Genomic DNA, 24113 nt, shown 5'->3' with positions numbered 1-24113 from the left:
TATAATATAAATAATTTATCTATTTACTAATATTATAAATATTATAGTTTAAACAAAAGATAAAGAGAGAGAGAATTTATTAGCAGTGTGTAAAGAGAAGAATATTATAGTAAAAGAGAGAGAATGAAATGTTTTTATTGCTGTGTCGTAACATTTCTAAGATTGCTTCTCTATATATAGGCATATGAAGTTTGCTTTTCAACTTCATTCAATATTGGAAATAAAAATCAACCGCCCATATTAATGGGCATTCAATTTAATTTTATCACAACATAAATTATTTATACCTATATATTGCTAGTAACTTTCAATATTAATCCAAATATGAGGACTTGCCTTAGCTTAAAACACTGAAGTGGTTCAAGAAATATAAGTGCTAGAGTGAAAATTAAACTTTATCTAAATTCAAATATAATTGAACTAAAAACAGAAACATCAATCTCCAAAACCTTTTACTATATACAACATCATCGGGGAGCTCCCTCTGATTAATACCTAGGATTTAGGAAGTAACAAACAATGCTAGTGAGCATTCTTCCCTTTTAAAGAAGAGAAATGTCTGAATCCATGTGCATGCTTCCCTGTAGCAGAGGCAGAACAAGAGGAATTCGATTCGGTAAGCATATAACCGGGCTTGCTTGACCCTATTGAAGAGTTCACAGAAAAGCAGCCTTCAGTGTCTGAAAGACACGGTGTGGATCGACAGTTAGGCGATGAAAACTCGACATTCACTTCTTGAATCTCGGAAGGAACACTACATCTAGATGCCTCAGCCTGTTCAATTTCATTCGAGTTACTGGACACATTAGAATTCGACCAGCCATGACTTGGTTTAACCAACATGTCATTCGTTTGAAGCCTTTTACCGAGATGAGATATAGGTATCTCAATATGAGGACACAGAGCTTGCAGGTGCCTACCAAGAGTATACAAAGTCTCTTGACATTCTGCCAGCTTTTTCTCTGCTGCTGCTAGCTCCATATCCTGATGCCATGAACATATCAAAGATAAATTCAAAGGAATTGGTAGCATCAAAGCAATGGTGTTTCTGAGAATAAGGACACGTCATGTCCACAGTGTTTAATGTTGAGTAATGTGAATATTTGAGATAAAAAGCAAATCAATCATAATATTTCAAAAATGTGCTGCAAGTTGCAATCAAACTTCAAGTTAGGAGAGTATGAGTACTACTATTTATTGATATAGAAAAGAATGCAATATTGACTTTGACTGCAGGTACTTTGACATGTACATACCTTCCCAGTAGTCATGCCATTATCTGCTCCCAAATTGGATCCACAAACTAAGCACTTGTCCCTTCATGTGAAAAAGACGATGGAAGTTCAACTCAAGATAGTTTACACACAATAGAAACTACATGCTAAACTTACAGGGGAATTACTGTATTACATTATTTATTAGATTGCATGTAATTTTTTACTGGATTAAGGTTCAAGGGATCAGAATTAACCTTTGCATTTTCTCTTCAATGGCTCTGTGCCTCACCAAGGCATCATCATGACATTTCTTTTGCTCCACAAGGTCATTCTTTAGCTCCTCTATATTTTCTTGCAGAATCTTATTTTGAGCTTCTAAATATTCTGCATGCATTTGAAGTGACTTATAGGATTCTGTCATACACTTCAGCTGAATCTCAGCCAAGTTGTATGATTTATGAGATGAAGCCAATTGTTCTTTCAGTTCAGCAAGAAGCTGCTCCTTTTCCTGGAACATCAGCTTTGTTTCCTTCAGATCTTGCATGTGTTCAGCATGTTTGGATGCCTTGTCATTTTTCTCTGGAATATAATCAGTCTCTTCAACTTTAGAAGCTTTATCTGATTGTTTATCTGTTCCATCAGAGTCACTAACTTTGCTAGTAATGCCAAGAGCTACATTGCTATTGTCCGATAAACATGCCATTTTCTCCACTTCCAGAAAGTCATTCATCAGTTCTATGATAGTTTCACTCTTTTCTTTCTCAAATTTACCAACACTTGTAACTCTCTTGATTTCAGAAAGGTCACAAGTTGAGGCTGCACTTGACTCAACAGGACTTTCTGGCTCCTCATGGCCGTCATCAGAGATAGAAGCGAGGCTTGGTATTTTGTTGGAAATTCTATTTGATGAGTTTCCAAAATTGATTGCCAAATTTGATTTTTCAGCAACGTTTTCTAAGTGAAAAAACTGTATCTCTGCTTCTAAGGTCTTTAGTCTGCCAACTGTTTTGGCATACAAGTTTCTTGAAGCCTGCAATTCAGCATTACTTGTGGCCAAAGCTTCTTTCAATGTCTTTGTTTCTTCTTCCAATGCCTCCAACTTTTTGGCAAGAAACTCAGATTCTTGCATGCCATCAGCTTTTAAACAAGTTTTCCTATGGTAGGGTGTGCTGATAACTTGTTGCGGAATCCCCACTTCTAGCTTCATTTGAGCCAATGCGGCCAGTCCAGGTAACTTCCTTCGCAGCAGACCACGGAGTCTTTGGCATTCAGTTTCTATCTTGGCAATGTTCCTAACATCCTCTGCATGTTTTCTGCTTGCCACTTCTGCTGATCTCATAATCATATTCTTCTCTTCGTTTCGGATATCCAGCTCCTTGGAAATCACATGTAACTCATACTTCAGTGAAGCTATTTCCTTTTCACATGACTGAACATTCTTCTTTAGAAACTCTACTTCAGCCTCAGCTTCAGATTTTTCTTCTTTCAGTCTCGCTATTTTATTCGAACTGTCTTGCAGGGATCTAAGAAGAGCAGCATTTTCACTAGCCTCACAACGAAGTCCTTGCTCCAATTTATCTATTTTCACTTCAAACTCTGACTTAACTTTTTCCCACTGCTGGGATTTCATAAGGATCAAGTCTTGCAGTTTCTGCTCACTATCTTCCTTAACAGTTCTTATCTGCTTCATGCATTCTTTTAGAGCACCATCCAAGTGAGATGCTCTATCCTCAACAGCAAGCTTTGAGATAGTGACAGATTCAAGTTGACATCTTAATGAAGCTACTTCAGCATCAGCTTTTTCCCACCCTAAAATGCATAGAATGTTGAATAAATCCTTTTTATTATAAAATGAATGGTTTTTAGTCGTTTCAACCGCTAAAGCTGAAAATTTTATATTTATTAAAAATTATTACCTGAGACCGCTTCCTCGGCAACTGTTGCATGCTGTTTAACTAAATTATCTTTGCTATTTAATTCTGAATAAGCTGTTGTTAGCTTGTCTTCCAAAGCCTTTACTTGATCCTCCAATGCACACATATGTGTGTATGACTCCATTGATATTTGAACATAGTTCTTATTCTTGCCACTGTCCTGCTTTAAAAAAAAAGGGGACAAACACTGTAAAAACATGTTCATATTATGGATGATAAGCCATTTAGCTACTGTCTACTTATGAAATAAAAGTGAATGACCTCATCTTCAAGATTTGCCACAGAAGACAATGTAAAACTAACAGGTTCTGCTTCAGAACCTGGCTTCTCAGCAATTTTGGATTTGTCAGATGATTTTTTCTTCCAGAGCCAGCCCCGCCGGTCCATCTCAGATTTCCAACCTGACTCACAACATGCTCAAATTGAGTGCTAACGCATATTGTATGCATGAATGAACTTAAGTCATTACCTATTTCACATTTTACTATCATAAAATCTAATCAAACCAAAGAAAGTAGCAATAGTTACACTTTATAATATAAATTCTTGTCACTACTACAGATTATAAATCTTTTACAATAACTAAATTTATCTAACCATTTTTTCATAGTTGACGTCAACGAGGTCACAGTAGAATGGCAGAATGCCATAATGGTCATGGCAATTCCCATTAGAAAAAAAAAAAAGAAGAAAGACCTAATTTGATAAATGCATGTGATAAATGTATCAGCGACTGATTCTATGGTTAGATCACATGAGAGATAACCAAACTGATGCTTCAAATGATATAAAAATTACTCAAAAATCTTGTAATATAAAAATTTCATAAAATAAAATTTCGTTCCAACTTATTGAAAACATGGCAAGGAGAAATGAATAGAGAATAAGAATGTAATAGTAGGACTTACTACGGAAGAATTTAATAGAGTAGAAGAGAGAGTGTAGCTTGAGTAATGTTATGGAGGGGGGTCGGATTTTAATGGCTGGCTGGTTTTTGCTTCTTCAAAGTGTGAAAAAGAGAAGAGGAGCGTGAAGCGGTCCCTGTTTGAAACGCTCCTGCGGCTCCACCTCACTACAAAAACAAATTTTCAAAACTTTAACTAAACAACAAAGCTCCACTATATTACAAACAAAAAGCTCCACTACATTACAAACAAAGCAATTTCGTATTTCAATGGTACAAAATATTCTTTTGTTTTTATTTTTTCCCCTTATTTCACTTTGTCGTTTTGTTTCTTTTCCTTCGTTCATTGGTGTCGTTTATGCGGCTTGAAACAGTGGAATTGGAATTGGAATTGGAACTGGAACATTACATGTATGATCCCAATTCCCCGTCCTTGTAGCTGGCTGTTGTATGGCCCATACATGCAAAGTAAGTTGAAAACCTAAAACAAATCAATGGCAGGACCAAAAGCAAACAAAAACAAACAAATTTAATGAGGAGCGAAAAATAATGTTTTAACTATTTTCTCCAACAACAACAGATATTCTATTCTCTGCAAAAGCGTACTGCCCAATTATGTAGTTCATTATTGCATCGCTGACTCACAAAATTTTTGGGCTTACTCACAAAATACACATATGATTAGGCTTACTCAAAATTTTTGGGCTTAAGAGTCTAGCCCAATAGCATTTCAATAAAACTATTAGGCTACACCAACCCATTTAACAATTTTGGACTTTATAGTTAATGGCAAAAGTACTATATAAAAACCACACAAGAAACCCTAATTCACCTTCGATCTTCCTTAGCCGCAGATACAGAGAGGAGGAGAGAGAGATTCTCCGTCATGGGTAGAGTCATCCGCGCACAGCGTAAGGGTGCTGGGTCTGTCTTCAAGTCTCACACCCATCACCGCAAGGGCGCCGCCAGGTTCCGCAGCCTCGACTTCGGCGAGCGCAACGGTTACCTCAAGGGTGTGGTGACCGACATCATCCACGACCCCGGCCGCGGTGCCCCACTCGCCAAGGTCACTTTCCGCCACCCATTCAGGTACAAGAAGCAGACGGAGCTGTTCGTTGCTGCTGAAGGTATCTACACCGGCCAGTTCATCTACTGCGGGAAGAAGGCCACACTCGTGGTCGGAAATGTTTTGCCACTCAGATCCATCCCTGAAGGAGCTGTCATTTGCAACGTCGAGCACCACGTTGGTGACCGCGGTGTCTTTGCTAGGGCATCTGGTGATTACGCCATTGTTATCAGCCACAACCCCGATAATGACACTTCTAGGTATTTGTTCTCAACCACCATTCGATATATAATTGGGATTTTACGTTATTTTTCTGGTTCTAGGTATTAACTATAATATCATTTTATAGCTTTTTTTTAGCTATATCTCAAAACCAGTGATTGTTTGGAAATGCTTGTACAAATGTTAAAATTCTAAGTTAAACCCTGATGATGCTAACATATTTATTTGTTGTGTTACCTATGCATTTTAGTATAGTTATTTGAAAGGTAGAAATGGATTTTGGTGTATTTGAGTTGTAGCATTAATCGACTTGTTAATTGGAGGCTGAGTTAAATCATGGTCCATTAGAAGTGGTTATATGTGTTTTTCATTTTTGTTTGTAGGATCAAGCTCCCATCTGGTTCAAAGAAGATTGTGCCAAGTGGATGCAGGGCCATGATTGGACAAGTTGCGGGTGGTGGAAGAACTGAGAAGCCACTCCTCAAGGCTGGTAATGCTTACCACAAATTCAGGGTCAAGAGGAACTGCTGGCCCAAGGTTCGTGGTGTTGCTATGAATCCAGTTGAGCATCCCCACGGAGGAGGTAACCATCAACACATTGGTCATGCCAGTACTGTTAGGCGTGATGCTCCGCCCGGCCAAAAGGTTGGTCTCATTGCTGCAAGGAGGACCGGTCGTCTTAGGGGTCAAGCTGCCGCAACTGCTGCTAAGGCTGATAAGACTACTTGAAGACAATTTTAGGACTTTCTTTGATTGCAACTTTCCAAATTTTGTTTCTTTCATAGTTTATGTTAAACTGTTTGGGTGCTATTTTGAGAACCATTTCCCCCATAAATATGAAGCTTTTAATTGACATTATTTTATTTTTGTTTGAGAGATATTCATTCGTGTTTATTGTTTTTACTATGCGATTTCAGTTAGATGTTAAATCTTAAATTACATGTCACTTGATATCTACATGTTAAATTGTTGGCTGCTTTGCTTACTTGATATGTTAGAGATTGTACAAGCATGTATATTATGTCATGGACTTGCTTAAAGTTTAGGGATATTCGGAGTTTTACCCTTATTAAATGCAATTATTGTGTTTAGGAACATATCAGTCGGGATTAAAATGAAAAGGCTACCCAATATGATAGGAATTGTAGTCGGTCTGGAGAAGAAATTTGTTCTCACTTGACTCTTTTGCTTCCAGAAAAAATAATCAAACACATTAAATTGGTTTTCTCGTCTCTAGCATCTGCGAAAAAAAGGGGATGCCCCATAGTTTGTGGTAGTCTAGTTAGGGGTGTCAAAATATGTTAAATTAAAGGCTTTTTACTAAATACAAAAGATCTTTAGTTATTAATAGATAATTTATTTACAAAAGATCTTTAGTTATTGATAGATAATTTATTTTTTTGGTGATCCCCAGCTTAAAAATTAGTAGGGTATATCGGATAATTTATTACATTTGCGGATCGGATATCGGATATATCCGCATAATTAAACCTTTTATTTTTAATCATATTTCTATGTAAAAGAATTCGATAAAAATATTTCTTTTATACTTTTAAACTTATTTATTCCTAAAATATTTTTAATCAAACTCTCTCTAAATAACAAAAATAAAATAATATAATATATGAATAATAATTACTAACTAAAACATACAACCAAGTAAATATAATACCAAACATATATATATTTATTTATTTTTTAATTATTATAGTGCGGATCCGTGGATCGGATACGCGGATCCGCAGATCGGATATGCGGATGTAGAGCCGATATCCGCGATCCGATCCGCAAAGGGTGCCGATAAGATCCGATCAATTTGCGGATCGGATCGTATCCACAATTTTCGGATCGGATGCGGATATTTACCGCGAATCTGCGGATACGATCCGATCCATAGACACTCCTAAAAACTAGTATAAATAAAGTTGAATTTACTGAGTTGAATTTGTATAGAAATTTCAACTTGTAAATAGAGTTAGAATTAATCTAAATTTTATCCTTTCCATTGTCACCTACTCACCTGTAAGTCATCCTTCCATGTAATCAATTGTTAATGATAAAGACCATTGGTGTTTAATTGTTGCAAGTGTGCTGCAGAACTCGTACAAAAGGTTTTGAATAAAAAATATTGAGCAACTAAGAACCAATAACCGAATTAGTGAATATTCTTCAATCTACATTTTTTTTTATTTATTAAAAAAATCAACATATTGAAATCTCTTACTGCTCACTCTATATTTTTCGGGATTTAGATCCTCTAAATTTTGAATTTCACTTTAAAGAATAAAGTGTGATTTTTTATCTTTTATTTCATAAGTAGGATCAAGAGGAAAATATGAGAAAAAAACAATTCAAGAGTGAAAAATCACACTTTACCCTCTACAATAAAAATAAAAAATTTAGAGAATCCAAATTCATGTTTTTCGTACTAAACCTGGAAAGTAAACCGTACCAAGTGTGGGGAATTGATTTAGTTATGTAAATCGAGGAGTTAATACTTAATTTGACTCCTAAAATTTGTAGTTGTAATTTGTATTAGTCTTTGAACTGATTTTTGTTAACGACGTATTAATTTGATACATTAACTTGTTGGCATTTGGATTTTTCACTCAGGTTCCATGTGATCGAGACCTATTAGAGTTTTTAGAAGTTGCTCCAGAGTTCCAAAATTTTCAAATTGAACTTGTTATTATCATCTTCTTGAAAATGTTGGGAGTCCGTCAAATTTATAAGAGGTCAAGTAGATCTCAATCACGTGAAACCTAAGAGAGGAGTCCAAATCTTAACAAATTAATGTACAAAATCAATATATCATTACTTATTAGAATTAGTTCAAAGACTAATGCAAGTTATTATTGTACATTTTAAAATTTAATTGAGTTAATTATAATTTTAGGGATCAATTCGAATTCAACCTCAAATTTTAGTTGTCAAATTGAATATTAACTCGTAAATCGACAATATTTATAATATATTTGCACAATAATACTAAATGAAATTATCTTTAATATGGCTAATCTTTTTCCTTAATCTCTTAAATATTCAAAACATGGTGAATTTATTTTTTAGAGTGTTATGTATTTTATTCAAAAATGTATTTTCATTCTTTTTTTTTTAGTAAAATGTAAATTATTATTTTTCAAAAATTATTTTTTTTTCTTCTAATCAAACTAACAACAATAGAAAATTAACATTGCCATTCATATTTTCATAATAATATTATTATTTTTATAATTTATAAAAATATCTAATACAAAAAAATAATGCGTGAAATGACATTATCAAAAATTAAAATAATAATATCATTATTAAAAATTCAACTTACTTGCTTTAAATTAAAAATGATTTCACAAAAAAAGTATAAAATACATAAAAATACAGTATAAAACATTTTATAAAATTGTACAATTATATTTATTTATTTTTTTTAATGATCATTCACACTATCAATATATTAAAATAAAATTTTATTAAATATATATTAAAATATAAAATACATACTAAAAATATATACAAATATTTATTTATATATATATATATATATTTTAGTGACTTACAAATACTTATATATAAATATTAATGATTGATTTTAGTGATTAATTTTAGGGGGTAAATAACATTCTTGCTATCTTAATACTTTGAAGAGTTTAGAGGCAGACATATTTTGGTAAAAAAGTTAAAAATCCCTAAATCCATTGGATCAATAGATGTGGACCGCACGATGGAGTTGTAACGAACGTCACAGATGCTCACAATGAACAGGCATGTTCGATTGGGGAACACATTATCTCTTCCTCACTACTTTCCTTTTCGTGAAGCCCGAACCAACCACTCTATAAATAGCTGAAGCTTCCGCACTCGCGATTCTGAATCGGAGCCCTCTCACTCACACATCTCTTCTCACTCTCTCTGGAATTCCGGCGAAGATAGAGTCCGATCGGAAGAGGAAGAAGTCTCCGGTGGTGCCGGCGGAGCAGAAGGAGAAGCATAAGCAGCATCTGAAGAAGACGAAGAAGATGTCGTCGTCTAGCAACAGGCACGGTGGTGATGGAGGTGAGGTTAGGGCATCGCACATACTGGTGAAGCACCAAGGTTCGAGGCGCAAGGCGTCGTGGAAGGATCCAGAAGGCCAGGTCATCAAAAACACCACCAGAGACAGCGCCGTCTCTCAGCTAAAGGCCTTCCGTGACGACATCGTTTCTGGCAAAGCCAAGTTTGAGGACATCGCCTCTCGCTTCTCCGATTGCAGCTCTGCCAAGCGCGGCGGAGATCTCGGTCAGTCCCTCTCTTCTTCGTATAATTCCAAATTTAACCGGGAAAATATCTATTTATTTAGTAGAGGAAATGAAAAGCGTTGTTAACATTTTCTATTATGTTTAGATCTTGCTTGAGTAATTAGGTATCATTATAAATTGTCGTTGTTCACTCTGCAATTTGTTATTTGTAATCATATTAGGGATTAGCTCTAAGATGGATGAATAATTGGATACCATAGGAATGTGTGGTCTCAGACGATGGAATCGTTCCTCTCAAAATAAAGATATAGGCTAGAATGTATGCTTATATCAATAGAGCTTTCACGTCTGCGTATAGAATCGTTCATGTTTTTGCCCCCTTCCATTCCGTTCTTACTATATCATGGGCAGTTGGGTTGGAATCCATGTGATGGTTCGAGAGTGGTTGCAAATATTCTTCGATTCCATCTTCGGCCTTGTGTTAGAAATGTCCCGCGGGACTGAGTTAGTGGTCGAGTCATTTTTGGTAACTGACACAAGTCGCATTAGTCTCAATAAATATGTTACCATTCATAGTGAAGGTTGGAAAATTACATAAGAGATAGGAAATTCCACACGCCGAAGACGCTAAATGGTAGAACCGTGGAGGGGGGGAGGGGGGGAGTTGTCTAGTCTTAGCTTTTTTTTACCTTATCTAAGGTTCTATGAACCGTGGATGCTCCTATTTTGCTCCCTTAATTTTTGTCTTAATACTTGCTCTTGATTTGCGGGGACTTTAGTATCCAGTGGTACCCGAAGCCTTCCCCTGTGAGAATTGAATCTCTTCTGATCTTGAGCGTTTTATTTCGATTACTCTTGTATACAGCGGGCTCTGGCATTCCATTGTATGAATTTTTTGCCATGTGTGGTTAGTGGTTACTACTGAGAAACAAAGTCAGCTCAAAATGTCATGCCATTGGTCTAACTATTTTGAATTTCGTAGCTGATTGTAACTAATTTGAAGTACTGTGCAAGAGGCATGGTTTGCTTGTTTGATTGTTGATGTTTTAACGGAACCTCAGACTTAAACTTCTAAAGTTTTTCGTTCACACCTACACGCATACAGAAGCTCACCTTTGTGTCTCTCTCCAGCAGACTTCCATAAATGGAGAATTCTTTTTTAAACTCTTTTACTTGTGTTGAATTTAGAATAAAATCAGTCTGATTTTCACCTGTCAAAGTAATATGTTCTATCTTCTCTCTACATGGGGAATATCGAACCCCCCTAATGGAACAAAGCTAAGCTGTTAGTGTTCTCTAATCTCTACAAAGTGTGATTATGATATGATTTCTTGTCATTGTACAGAACACAGACTAAAAGAGTTTATATATGACAACAGTGCAGTAGTTCTTTGACTGTTAATTATGACTAACTGTCGATAAAACATATATTGCTAGAATTCAATTTACAAAGCCTGTGGTTGAATGATCTTTAAATTGCGTAAATTTGTCAAGTATGTATTATGCGGTAGTTATTGTTACCTGTTTTCAATTTTTCATGATTACATATCTGATATCCCCATCCCTGACCATCTTCTATTTCCATGTTTTAGACTTGGATCCTTCTGTCAATATTTGCATTTGTATCTAATTTTGCAAATCTGAGAGAATCAATTGATTTCTTGGAAGCAGGTCCTTTTGGCCGTGGCCAGATGCAGAAGCCTTTTGAAGAAGCAACTTACGCTCTGAAAGTTGGTGAGATAAGCGACATAGTGGATACTGATAGTGGAGTTCACATAATCATGAGAACAGGTTGATTACTGCAGGACCATGGAGTAATTTTGTGTTGCTCCTCCTGCTTGGAGAGAACAGATTACATCTTTTTTTAGATTGGTGCGAGTATTGTTCATCTGGATATTTCTTAACCGAATATTTTAGACATGGCATAGCCGTAACCTTGGATGATTGATGCTTTATTGTTTTCTCTATAATTGGAAGTTGTATGCGTAACTTTGAATGGTTGAATGCTGACATATGACATTTGCACTCTCTATTATGTACAAGTATAATATAATATAACAAAAATTCCCATTGCAATTTCAGCATGATTGAATGGATTTGAATGTTAGTTTAAATTATTCTTCGTTTTTTTCTTTTTGCACCAACTTTTTGACGAGTTTATTAGGTTTTTATTTTTATTTCTTCGGAAAATAATAAATTTCACAGTAAGTACAAGTGCTCTTGCCACAAGTAACAAATGAATATGCAATCAAATATGTATTTTCTAATTTCTTAACAAATATAATATATTTATAAAATTTTTAGATTTTGAATGATAATTTTTAAAATAATACTATAAATTCAAGTTTTTTTTTATGAATTAAATTTAACTAAGTTAAACAATAAAATTTAAAATAATGTTAGTTATAATTAATTTTTATTTTATTAGACTAATTTAGTTAAATTTGGTTAACAAAAAAATTTGAATGTATAGTATTATTCTATTTTTTTATTACTTTCTTAATAAGTGTCCTAATTATTCTTAGGTGAAAGAATAAGTGTTTTTAGCCTTATCCGTAACCGTAATCATCACAATTAGTTGCATAGAGTATTTTTGTTAACCTCCGCGCGGGCGCCCGTGCACGTGCACGAAATTAAAACTGCTGAATGCATGGAATATCAACGCTTGCTATTTTGAAGTAACTTAAACCTCTCTGTAAAATATATATTGTTGGTTAAAGATGGAAGTAGCAAAATTGTGCTTAAAGCGTAATACGAAATCCGACTTATTTTGTAATGCGCATTGAGTTGTATTTCGAACTGTGTAGAACGACGGATAATTTTCTTTCAGTAGCGAAAAAAAATCAGTGACATGATTGATGCAATGTTAAGGGGTAGCAACTTTTGTGATTAGTAATCATTAAATAGCTATCAATGATGATTTAATGGTGTGAGATTAATTACATGCTAGCTAAAATTCAATAAGATTACTGGCCCAGACTTTTTCTTGATCAATCTCTTGGCTTGTTTTCTTTCTCATCAAAACCACGCTGACGCTTCCCTTTTCATCCAACGGCTTTCATAAGTGCACCAGAGCTTGATGCCGCCTGGTAAATCCGACTCCTGACGCATGCATGGCAACATTATGAACAATGTTGGCACTGCTACTTTCTCGAGATCTAGATGTGGTTGATGTGCTATCATAAGATCGGTGTTCCAAAGCTTTTTTGGAAAGTTATCAGGTGTACGTACTGAAAATACTGGTATTTCAGTTGTTTTAATCCGTTGATTTTAATTAATATATGTTATATATACTTTTTATAATTCAGATCAACAATTAAAATAACTGGAACACGGTATTTTTGATATACCTAAAACTCTTCCAGCTTTCATTTCATGGAATCCACGGAGACAATAATAACGTTTGCTTTGGATTCTACATCGTTGCACGCAATAGACATTGTGGACTGTGGAGTCTAAGGGCGGAGCTAAAAATTTTTTTGAGAGAGGACAACATAAAAAATATAAATTAAGAAGAAAAAAAAATTAAAAATTAAAAATTAAAAGGAGACCAAACTTAAAAATTAGAGACTTATATATATAAATTATTAATTTTGGGAGCATTGCCGCCTTCCCTCTCACATTGACGTGTGGTGCAAAGCCTGATGTTAGAAGCCACTATCACCAAAATAGATTCGTGTAGAGCTTTCTGTTATGAGTTTTGAACTTTGTTGCATGCTTGTATACATTATTTTCATATTGCTGGGAGCCACTCTATAGTATTTTATCATTTCTTATAATAGGGATATTATAATTATTTTTTTATAAAAAAATATTAATTTACACTGGTTCAAAATTTAGTTTATCAAAATTTTAGTTAAATTAATTTGTCTGATATAATTTTGACAAAAATAATACAATTTAATCAGTTATATGTATTGAATTTTAATTATTAAAAAATATCTTAAAAAAAGACATTTTAAACATCTTTATTTGAGTGATTCTCTTTCATATTTTATATCAACTTTAAACAATAAAAATAAGAGTTTAATTTTGATGCACTAATAGTGTAAAACGTTTTACATTATAATCGTTCTCTTAGATGACCGTTTATGCGATGAATATAAAAAATAATTATTTTTACTAACATGACATTATATAATTGAATACACATATAAAAGAGTTTTACACTAACAGTGTATCAAAATTAAAATCTAAAAATAACTCACATTACTGATATTATAACATGAATAAAATAGATTAAAACTTTTATTTTTCTAAAAATTACCTAAGAAATCTTGAAGCTAGAATAAAATTTTATAAATATGATTTCTAAAATGTAAGTCCATGAGCCAATGTAGATTTTATAAAAGAAATTATATCAATAAAGAATTATTTAAGAGCACAATAATTACTTAAAAGTTACATCTATATATTAATCACTAATCAAAATATACAAGTATTTCTTTTTACAAATACATTTATACTGTATAATATATACTATATATAACGGAAATATGGAAAGAATTAATGCACAACTTTATTTTCTAAAAACCCTTCGTCATGTATAACTTATAAAAAAATATTTTTTATTAGAATATAATATTATTTTCGTCTTTAATATTTATTCTTAACGTTTAAATCGTCCTATTATTGACCTAACGTTTTAAAATCAACTCTATTAAAATTTTACTAACGAGGTTGCACGTGTAGACGATTTTCTCCGCATAGCAGGACAATATTCAATCAATTTTAAAATGTTAGGCACATAAATAGAATAATTTAAACATTAGGATCAACTATGAGACTTATTTCAAATGTTAAAAACACAAAAATATTTTTTATTTTTTAAAAAAGGACAAAAATAGTAAAATATTTTTATAGGACTAATTAATAGTGTTTTTTTTTTGTGACATTAGAAGTAGAATGGGTTCATTAAAAAAAAAAAAAAAGACTAAAATACCTTTTTAGTTCATTTTAAAATAACAAAGTATTCCGTTAGGATTTATTTTAAAAATATTAAAATACCTTTTATAATTAAATTTTTTAACTTTATTAGGGGTGTTCATGGATCGTATCCGCATATTCGCGGTGTTTATCTGAATCCGATCCGAAAATTGCAAATATGGATCCGATCCGCAAGGTTTTCGGATTGGATCCACACACTAATCGGATCGGATTGCAGATTTTGTGTTGGTATTCGCATATCCGCGTATCCGCAAAAATAAAGAAATAAATAAGTACATATACTTTTTATGTTTTATTTCAACTAATAATTATCACATACGTTGTATTATTTTAATTTATTATTTAAGAAAAGTATGTTTAATATTATTTTAAGAGTAAACATATTTAAAAGAATAGAAAAAATAAATTTTATTGAAATTATTTTAATGAAAATAAACTTTTAAAAATATTTTTGTGTTTTGCGAATATATCTGATCCGATCCGATCCGCAAATGTGCGGATCGGATCGGATCCAACTTTAAAAAATGCGGATATTGGATCCAATCCGATCCGATAATTTTAGTACGGATCGGATCGAAATTTGGCCATATCCAATCTGATCTGATTCGCATTCACCCCTAAACTTTATTAATAAAAATAAGATAATTTAATTTTTTTAAAAAGACTAAAATACTCTTTTAGGATTAAAGTTTTTAATTGTAACAGAATAAAATTTTGAATTTGATTTCATAAAAACTAAAATATCCTTTAAATTAATTTTAAAATTATTAAAATATCTTTTTGTAGTCAATTTTAAAAAAGAATAAAATATGCTTTTAGGTTAAGATAACACCTAACTCCTTAAAATTAAAATGTTTCTATACAAGAATATATTAGAAAAGATACTTTAGTCTTTTGTAATATTACTCAAAAAGATATTTTAGTCTTTTTTTAGCTAGTTGATTAAAATATACTTTTAAATTTAATTAATATCTGGGGATGAAAGTATAAAAAGATATAAATTATTGGGTTTAAATATAATTTATTTACTTATTAATGATATGACATTAAATTTTCACATGTTTTTTTTTTTTGGTGACTAAATTTTCACATGTTTAATCTTGAATGATGCTAACAAAGAAGGATAATTTTTACCCTTAATTAGTTAGGATATGAAAAAAACCACCATTAATTAAAAAGGTACTTCAGTTTTTATAAAATCAAATTCAAAATTCTTATCTGTTACAATTAAAAAAATTTTAATCCTAAAAAGGCACTTTAACTATTTTAAAAAAAATTTAAAATATATAATTTTTATTAATACAATTAAACTTTTTAATTATAAGAGGGTATTTTAGTATTTTTAAAATAAATTCTAAAAAGTTACTCTGTTATTTTTAAAATGAACTAAAAAGTCTTTTTAAAAATCAAATTCATTATATTTCTAATACAATCAAATATTATTAGTTAATCCTATAATGAATTTTTAAAAAAATAAAATATCGTTTTTGTATTTAATATGTGGACTAAATTTTAAAATTTTTCCTAACGTTTAATTCGTTATTTGTATATCTAGCATTTGACAAGGTGAACAAAAGCGTTTGTGTGCAACACGTTAGTAAAATATACACAGAGCTAACACAAGATAATGTTGAGTGGATTTTAAAACATTAAGGCTAGTTTGGTAAAGTTAGGGGTGTGCATGGGTCGGGTGAAGTCGGATTTGATGTGACCCAGACTCGATTCGAAATATATATCGGGTCTATTTGTTAGACCCGAATCCGACACTAAACCCAATAAAACTTATACACTTTTGGGCCACGATTATACCGAATAAAAATCGAGTGAAAACCGAGCCGTCAACATTACATTAACTTGATACCTTCTTGTAAGCTAGCATGTGAAAATATCCAAATTTTCAAGACTCTCTAACCATTATTTGACATGGTAAAATTCACTTAGAAAAGTATAACAAGAACTAACTATTCTCTAAAATTAAAGTATAACCATAATCAATACTAATATTGTCTAATAGCACCAAATATTTAAATCAATACAAATAACACAATATTATGCATTAGTCTAAAGTCTTATGCATTTTAAACATAAAATATTAACTTATAGTCTTATATATAATGATTAATAATACAAAATATTAAGTTTTACAATTCTTAAATTCCACGTAAAAATAGCCATCATCTATCACTAATAACACAACATATTAATTGTGTATGATGACCGGGCCACCGGGCCGAGTTCGGGTGACTCGAGCTATGCCCCGGACCCGACTCGAAATAATGACCGGATTTATTTTTTAGACCCTTACCCGGCCCTAAACCCGGTGAAATCACACCAAATTAGTCCCTAAAGTGTTCGGAGTCGGGCCGGGTCTTTGGGCCGGGCAGGGCCATGCACACCCCTAAGTAAAGTTTTTCGAAGAGGTGTTTGTACTTTTTAAAAGCTCAATCTCCTCGTTTTGTGGTTGATAAATAAAAAAAATTATGTGCTTGTTCTTGTAGCTTTTAAAAGATTGAGATACTTTTGAAAGCACCTAAAATAGAGCTTTTCAAAGTTGACTTATATTTTTCAAAATTTGAAAGTCTAATATAACCTCATATGTTAACTAATTTTTAAATTTAATGCTTGCATTTATGTCTATTATAGTATTTTTAAATTTCAAAAGCTATTTTACTAAACGCAATTGATGTTGCTTGTGTTTATTAAAAGCTATTTTTGATTTAATTTACCAAATATAAATGCTACAACTTTTATAAAGTAAAAATTTTACCAAACTAAACTTAAGTATACAAATAGGACGATTTAAATATTAAGGACAACACAAAAATAATATTTTACTCTTTATTTTTTTTAATTAAAGCTTAAATTCATAAAATTTTTTGAAAAGATATTTGCATTTTTTAAAAATATAAACACTTCATTTCGTTTTTGTTAAAATAAAAAAGATAATGTATTTGTGCTTTTAAAAATTGGAGATATTTTTAAAAGCAATTAACAAAAAATTTTTAAACTTTATTTATATTTATTAAAATTTAAAAATTTAATATAATTTTATTAATTAATATTTATTTTTTTATATTCATATCTATTATAATCTTTTTAAATTTTAAAAAATTATTTTATAAAATATAATTATTATTATTATTATTAAAAATTAATTTTAATTTTAATTTAATTTTATCAAACACAAATGCGGTAACTCTTGAAAAACTCTCTTTCAAAAGATATCTATGATAAACTACTAAAAAAGATAAAATTTTATCAAAGCAAACCTAAATTATAAGCTATTTGTCATATTGACTAATTCAATTTTTATTATTTTTAAACATTTAATAGATAAATAAATAAATCATATAATAGGTGTTATTTGCCTATTGGTACACTAGTGTAACATGATGTCACTTTCATCGAATGATGTTTTCATTTACCATCTCCAATAAAACTAGTTAACCGGATTCATTGACTAGTTCAGTTGTTTTTTTTTTTTTTTTTTTGGTCTTTATTCGCTGATAATTTTGAGAGTGAATACCTAAGTTAGTACCTAATAAATTTTAGATTAAATATTTTAACTTTTTAACAATTTCTTATTACTGAAGCTTTTAATATAAATGAATAAATAAATTTTTAATAAATTTTATTATAAATCAGTTATATCTCAAAAAATATTATGATAGGACGAATTTTGATATTAATCCCCTTTAGGTTTAGATGTTAAAATAAAACTCTTATTCTCGTTCATTTTATATCGATAGATTCTTCAATTGATACAAGATTAAGGATTCAAAATCTCCAAAATTCTTATTTATCTGTTAAAATACATATCATTCTTCGGCATCAAATTATTTAGTCTTGTTCAATGCAAGAGATTAGTACTCTTTAAGAATTTTCATCTTTCCCATAATTACTTATAATTTTAATAGTTTTTAATTGTTTAACTACATCTCATTATCAGTTCTGGGTTGGCATTGGCAGATGGCCACCGTTCACGAAACATAGTCAACCGGTTTACCATCATAGCAAATGTAATGCAAAAGCAAAAGAGACCACCAATTTGTCAAACCCAAACCTCTGACCCGGTCAAACAAAAAACTACCAACCCAAGGTCCAAGTTCTCATTGTTCATGTAGGAGAATTCCCCAAAATAAATCTAGAAACCTATCACCAAAGGAAATTTAAAAAAAGAAACTGAAAAGATAAAAATGTCAAAAACTGATAAAGCCTAACTGTAACCCAATTTCCACTCTTCCCCCGTCCCCCTTTTGTCTGTGCAAGTTCACTGTACATGGTGAAACAAGAAAAAGGTTTTTTTTTTTTTTTTTTTTTCCATTTTGTGTTTATTAATCATTTGAAAAGCTGCTTTAGATTATATCCTCCCATTAACTTCTGTACCTAGTTTCATTCTTTTTGCATTTTGTGCCACTAGGTCATTACCAGCTCCCCACTGAGCTGAGATATCATGCTGATAGGGGCAATTTGCACCATTTCGGCAACCCCTTGAGCTGTTAAAGTATATGCAAGGTTTCTGGTTTTTGAATATCACTTCCCTTTGTTTAAGGTTATGTAGCATTTTAAAGTCTTGGAAATTATTATGACGGATACCTATTAGTGATTCTTGACCGTCTTGCTTATCTGCACCATGTTGCCTAATAAGGTTCTTATAATAGTTGGCATCCTTCACTGCAAAAGAAGAACCGGTGCTACTTGTTTGATAAGCCACTGTGGCAGCCGTTGCTCGCACCTGGTTCGCACCTGCATGCAAATTCACAGCAGTTGAATTCAAAGGCACTGTGCTCAATTCACTGGATGAATTCACACAAGGTAATGATGACGTGCGCTTTATACCAGATAACAGAGTTGTATCTTGAGGAGGAGGCTGGGGTTCTAAAGAGGGAAGTGCTCCATTCGTTACATGGTTATTGTTGACAGACCTGTGCTTATTAAATGTAGAAGTGGATGGAGGTGGAGGTGGAGGTGAAGGTGATTGTGTAGTTGGTTGTGGAGGCAGGGTAACTGAGCTAGTTACTAAATTACCAGAGGAAGGCCTAGACAATGGAACTGGGGGAATTGCTGGCTTATTAAGTGTAGATTGAAACATGGAGGCTAAGGAAGTTGCTTGCTTTGGAGCAGAAGAAGGTACTAAACCAACTGTGCTTGTGGGTGTAGTCCCAGAAGCAGCAGATTTCAACCCAGTATTTGAAGAGGTAGTTATGGTGGCGGTTGCAGTTCCCCGTTGGTTAACCAATTTCTCTATCATTATTGGGTCATTAAATATTTTAACAAGTAGATCCATATCAATTGGGTTTCCTTGCTCATTACTCTTCAAAATGGCTGCTGCTACCAGAGCTGAGGCTGCAGCTAAATCTGGTTCCGAACCAGGAGAAATTGCCAGCATGGAGTTTCCACCTGCAGATAAGGGAACAGCAGCAGAGGTGTTGCATTGTGAATTAATAGGTGTTGCAGCTGCTATATATTGCTGCAAGTTTTGTGACAGCAATTTAGTGGGGGTATCTGCGAGTTTTGCGTCTGACACTTCAGGATTAATATCCATCGAATCTTCCTCCTCAATGGGAATGATAGGGATGAGAGGAGTGTGGTTATCATCATAACCTTCCTTGTCTACATCATGAGAAACAGAAGGGCTACACAACCAAATAAAAAAACTGAAATTAGTAAAACAGGAAATCAATTAATACTAGGACTTTGTAACATGTGACAGTTTGTTTATTACCTGGGAGGTATGGCAGAAATGCGAGGATAAACTGCTTCAAGCACTTTCATTTCTCTTAGCTTTTGATCCATTTTCTCCTTACTTTCTTCACCAGCAGCAACGCGCCAATCATGTCTGAAAGCAAACTGAATAGAAAGGAAACAAGTAAAATTGTGATCAAAAGATATTTAAGCAATCAAGACAGAGCTCTTAACATATATTGCAACAGGGTGGAACAGTTGCAAAGCATAATTCGAACTTTCAATAGAGAAATAATAAAGATCCAACATGGTGTGATTAATCAAGAGCTGATGAGTATTACCAGAGGAGGGCGCTCCCATTTAATTGGAGAGATGCGAGAGAGTTCAACCTTTGGCTGGTTTAAGAAGTGATTGTCTTCAAATCCAGGAGGTAAGTCCATATGTTCATTAGTACTTGAAGGCAACATTGAAGATGTCTTTGCTTGAAGATGATCTTGAGATTTCAGTCCAACTTTTGAAGGACAGTCGTCAGACAGAAACAATTTGATCTGTCAGGTAAACACTAGTGTCAGAGTCCAAGAGGAGAAACAGACTTCACAAATAAGCTGAAATGGATTTATCAGTCATCCAATATATTCCTTAAAGTCAACCAACAAGAAAACAGAGAAATAACAAGAATGCTTTAGTGGCCTACATCATCTTAAACTACAATGAGTTCAGGATTTTTATGCTATTTTTTATTCTTCTGAAAGATGATGTTAAACACCAGCAGCTACATTTTGAACAAACGTGTTTTCTATTCATTTAAAAAGAAAAATGCATGTCCTAGCAAGTTTCATTCTTTGCTTGTTATGCCAATAGCATCAGAAGCTTAAAATTTCATATGCCAATCTTCTATAACTTTTGTTCCGAAATACTTGCAACAGTTTACTTGATTTCTTCCTGAACAATCTCAATATGTTCCATGTGAGAGGCTCATTTGTTTGCTAATTTAGTATGAGGTTATAGAATTTACTTAACCAAGACCACACAGTCATAAACTTCACCACCAAATTTGTAATATTACTCTTATATCAATCATATAAATTTAGCTTAATTGAAATCAGCAGTTTTGCCGAAACAATGCTTTTTCTTTCTCATTAAGGATAATTAGGCTTGCTATATCTCCCTATATTTTAGAAATCATCATTAATGAACCATGCAAGCTGAAAACTATTTATCAGGAGCACCACCAGTTGAGACAAGATAATCATACAAAACAAGTAGACAATTAGTTCAACAAGAAGTTCAGGAATCACATAGTTTTTTGCATGCCGAGATTCACTAGCATAATGGTTGAGAAAAAAGCTTTTGTTATGATGCAACTTCACAAACATGTCCTAGCAGTGTTCCTATTTGAAAAGCATGGAATCTATTTACAACACTTATTTGTTCTTCATATTTCGTATATCGTTTGTCCTTTTTGTCAATCTCTTTCTGTTGTTTGTGGCCTAATGATATAGAGATCACTTTAAATATCATTTTTTAAAAAGAATTTTGTTAACAAAATCTTGTTAATATTATTAGAGAAATTTTTAGCAAAAAATTATTAAATTAAAATTTTTAATGTATTTGTTATATATTTATTTTTTTAAAATAAATTATTGCAAATTAGAACTTTATTTTATTTTTCACATGTCAACCTTTAATTGGTGAGATAAAAAAACTCAGGGAAACAAACAATACAGTCTGGAATAAATTTGGTAATTTTTAGAAAAATCTGTAAAAAATAAATGAATTACAAAAGCAAATTGTCAATTATTTATTATTACCGAAAATATTTAATGAATCCTCAATCTCATTTTCACTTATGTGGTAATGCAAGAGTTATTTTATAGGTAATCTTAATGGATTGGCAACCAATGCATAAAAAGCTGGATTGATTTCAATTCATTAGGCGAATCTACGTTACAGTCCTATGTTCCAGTCTCTATCCTTTGTACAATATCCGAGCACTTTCCAAATTAACTTCAGAAATACTCATTATTCTAAAACTGTAATAAGCTTATGTCATATTAATATATCAATGATGGTGCCCACCTACAATTATACGATTTTTAGATATTAACTTTATATTATATATAAATTTTTAGATATAATTTTTTATCATAAAAATAACTGGTGAATTTTCATAGTCAATTAGTGATTTATATAATCATATGAACATGCATATTTCCTTTTCCTTCTTTTATTATTTATTTATTTTGTTGCCATCCTCTTTTCTCATATGAATGTAACATTGTATACGCTTCTTATCTATCAATTATTATTCATATTTATTAATTAATTTCTTAATTCATAATCATTAAAAAAGCATCGCATAAAGATCTTCGGTGAGAAACTCGCATGCCCCACCAGCTCTGGCACTTGATACGATTCAATGTATCAAAGGTTTAGCAGATTACAAAATTGCCCACCGACACACCAATTCTTGAGATCCATCTTGTTCTTATATTATTATTATTGCACAATTTTCAAATTTCGACCATTAAGATAATAATATTCTACGTTGATTGATGATTATTGGTATAAGTCTTATTTAGTTTGAAAAATTAAATAAACCTAACAACAATATGAATATACTCATTATCTTTTATTTTTTTTTTCAATTTTACAAAGTTCATTGTACCAAATTCACATATTTTCTTATATCAACTAATTTTCCAGATTTTATTTTTCTTATATATGAACTAAATTTCCAGATTTTATTTTATCAATTAAACTTACAGACTTGAAATACGAAAATAAAATTAAAATTTAAGAGAGAATAAATAAACAAGGATTTGAGAGAGATCGAATTGGCGTAGAACCCTGAAGGAAAAGGATCAATAAGCGACCAGAGAGAGAGGGAACACAAAAAAGAACAAATCGAAAGCATAAAAACTTTCTTAAAAGAGTGATTAATGAAGGAATGCTATGGGGTTATACCTGACACAAATTAGACGCAGGAGCCCACGAAACCCTGTTCGATTTCGATTTCCTTGCCCGCTTCATATTTAATCTCAGAGATTTTTGCAGCTCTTTAACTCTCACAAACCAAAATTCGAGAACGAAAAAACAGATCGAATCGGAGAAAAGGTGTTCGAGAAAAATTCCTAAATCAGATGAAGCAAATCTGAAGAACAAAAAAGGACCGAGAATAAAAACACTAGTTAAAAAACAAAAAAAAAAAAGAGCGATTTTCTCCTTTGATATTTTTTTTTCTGTTTATGATGTGATTGTTGTGGTTCTCGTTTTCTCTCTCTGCGCTAAGCACAGTTGATAAAGAAATAGGAGAGGGAAGGGGAAGGGGGAGGGGAAGGGGAAGGGGAAGGGGTGGTCTGGGGAAGGAAACTGAAAACCCTAGAAGCATGCGACATTTAGGCTCGGTTTTGTTTATATTCTGTTACGTCTTACGTGACGTTTGGTCACCGTGTGAATTATTTATTTCTACATAAAAATATAAAATCTTTTTTCAAAAAATCACCTACCTGTAATTTGGTTTAATTTATCATTCCAAATCAAAATTTAGTCAAAACTCAAAACAAACAAACTGATTTTGATTAGTTAAATGACTTAAATCTAAAGTTCTAAAAATTAATTTGGGTTGATCTAATTACTGTTGATTATAACCATAAAATTTTAATTTAAAATTTAAATCAGTGATAAATTAATCCTGTAGAATTAAAAAATAAAAAAGTTTAGAAAGAATATTTTTATTAAAATTTGGTCAGTATTTAATCACTAAAAAAAATTAAATAATTTTATATTATAAGATAAAATTTTACATCATTACAAATACCAATAATAACTAATTGATAGCTACAAATCACGAAATTTAAGAAACCTTAACACCCACTCTTAAAAAATAGTAAATAGATAAAT

At 32.1% G+C, this 24113-nt stretch overlaps 4 protein-coding genes across 5 annotated transcripts; 2 read left to right on the top strand and 2 right to left on the bottom strand.

Moving 5' to 3' along the window:
* Window positions 1–374: 374 nt before the first annotated feature.
* Window positions 375–4241, bottom strand: LOC112749520 (filament-like plant protein 5). The gene is made up of 6 exons (XM_025797792.3): window positions 4060–4241; window positions 3413–3552; window positions 3134–3311; window positions 1472–3026; window positions 1257–1317; window positions 375–984 (listed from the first exon to the last, which is right to left on the bottom strand). Exons 2-6 carry the CDS (start codon window positions 3536–3538, stop codon window positions 523–525), a joined length of 2382 nt encoding a protein of 793 aa, XP_025653577.1. The 5' UTR covers window positions 3539–3552; window positions 4060–4241; the 3' UTR covers window positions 375–522.
* A 577-nt stretch (window positions 4242–4818) lies between these two features.
* On the top strand, window positions 4819–6201 carry LOC112749519 (large ribosomal subunit protein uL2x). Its single transcript, XM_025797791.2, has 2 exons — window positions 4819–5381; window positions 5727–6201. Exons 1-2 carry the CDS (start codon window positions 4942–4944, stop codon window positions 6070–6072), a joined length of 786 nt encoding a protein of 261 aa, XP_025653576.1. The 5' UTR covers window positions 4819–4941; the 3' UTR covers window positions 6073–6201.
* Window positions 6202–9065: 2864 nt separating this feature from the next.
* On the top strand, window positions 9066–11654 carry LOC112749518 (peptidyl-prolyl cis-trans isomerase Pin1). The gene is made up of 2 exons (XM_025797790.3): window positions 9066–9618; window positions 11250–11654. The coding sequence occupies exons 1-2, from the start codon at window positions 9360–9362 to the stop codon at window positions 11372–11374; spliced, it is 384 nt and encodes a 127-aa protein (XP_025653575.1). The 5' UTR covers window positions 9066–9359; the 3' UTR covers window positions 11375–11654.
* A 6734-nt stretch (window positions 11655–18388) lies between these two features.
* LOC112749516 (zinc finger CCCH domain-containing protein 6) lies at window positions 18389–23647 on the bottom strand. Of its 2 annotated transcripts, XM_025797789.3 has the most exons (5): window positions 23178–23647; window positions 20552–20758; window positions 20251–20375; window positions 19365–20161; window positions 18389–19271 (listed from the first exon to the last, which is right to left on the bottom strand). In XM_025797789.3, exons 1-5 carry the CDS (start codon window positions 23241–23243, stop codon window positions 18886–18888), a joined length of 1581 nt encoding a protein of 526 aa, XP_025653574.1. In that variant the 5' UTR covers window positions 23244–23647; the 3' UTR covers window positions 18389–18885. The 2 variants fall into 2 exon arrangements, with proteins under 2 accessions (XP_025653574.1, XP_025653573.1); XM_025797788.3 differs by having other exon boundaries at window positions 18389–20161.
* Between the last annotated feature and the right edge of the window lie 466 nt (window positions 23648–24113).

Source organism: Arachis hypogaea, chromosome 15 (genome assembly GCF_003086295.3).
Source record: "Arachis hypogaea cultivar Tifrunner chromosome 15, arahy.Tifrunner.gnm2.J5K5, whole genome shotgun sequence".
NCBI classification, from domain to species: Eukaryota; Viridiplantae; Streptophyta; class Magnoliopsida; order Fabales; family Fabaceae; genus Arachis; species Arachis hypogaea.
This window is presented reverse-complemented; position numbering and strand designations above follow the sequence as displayed.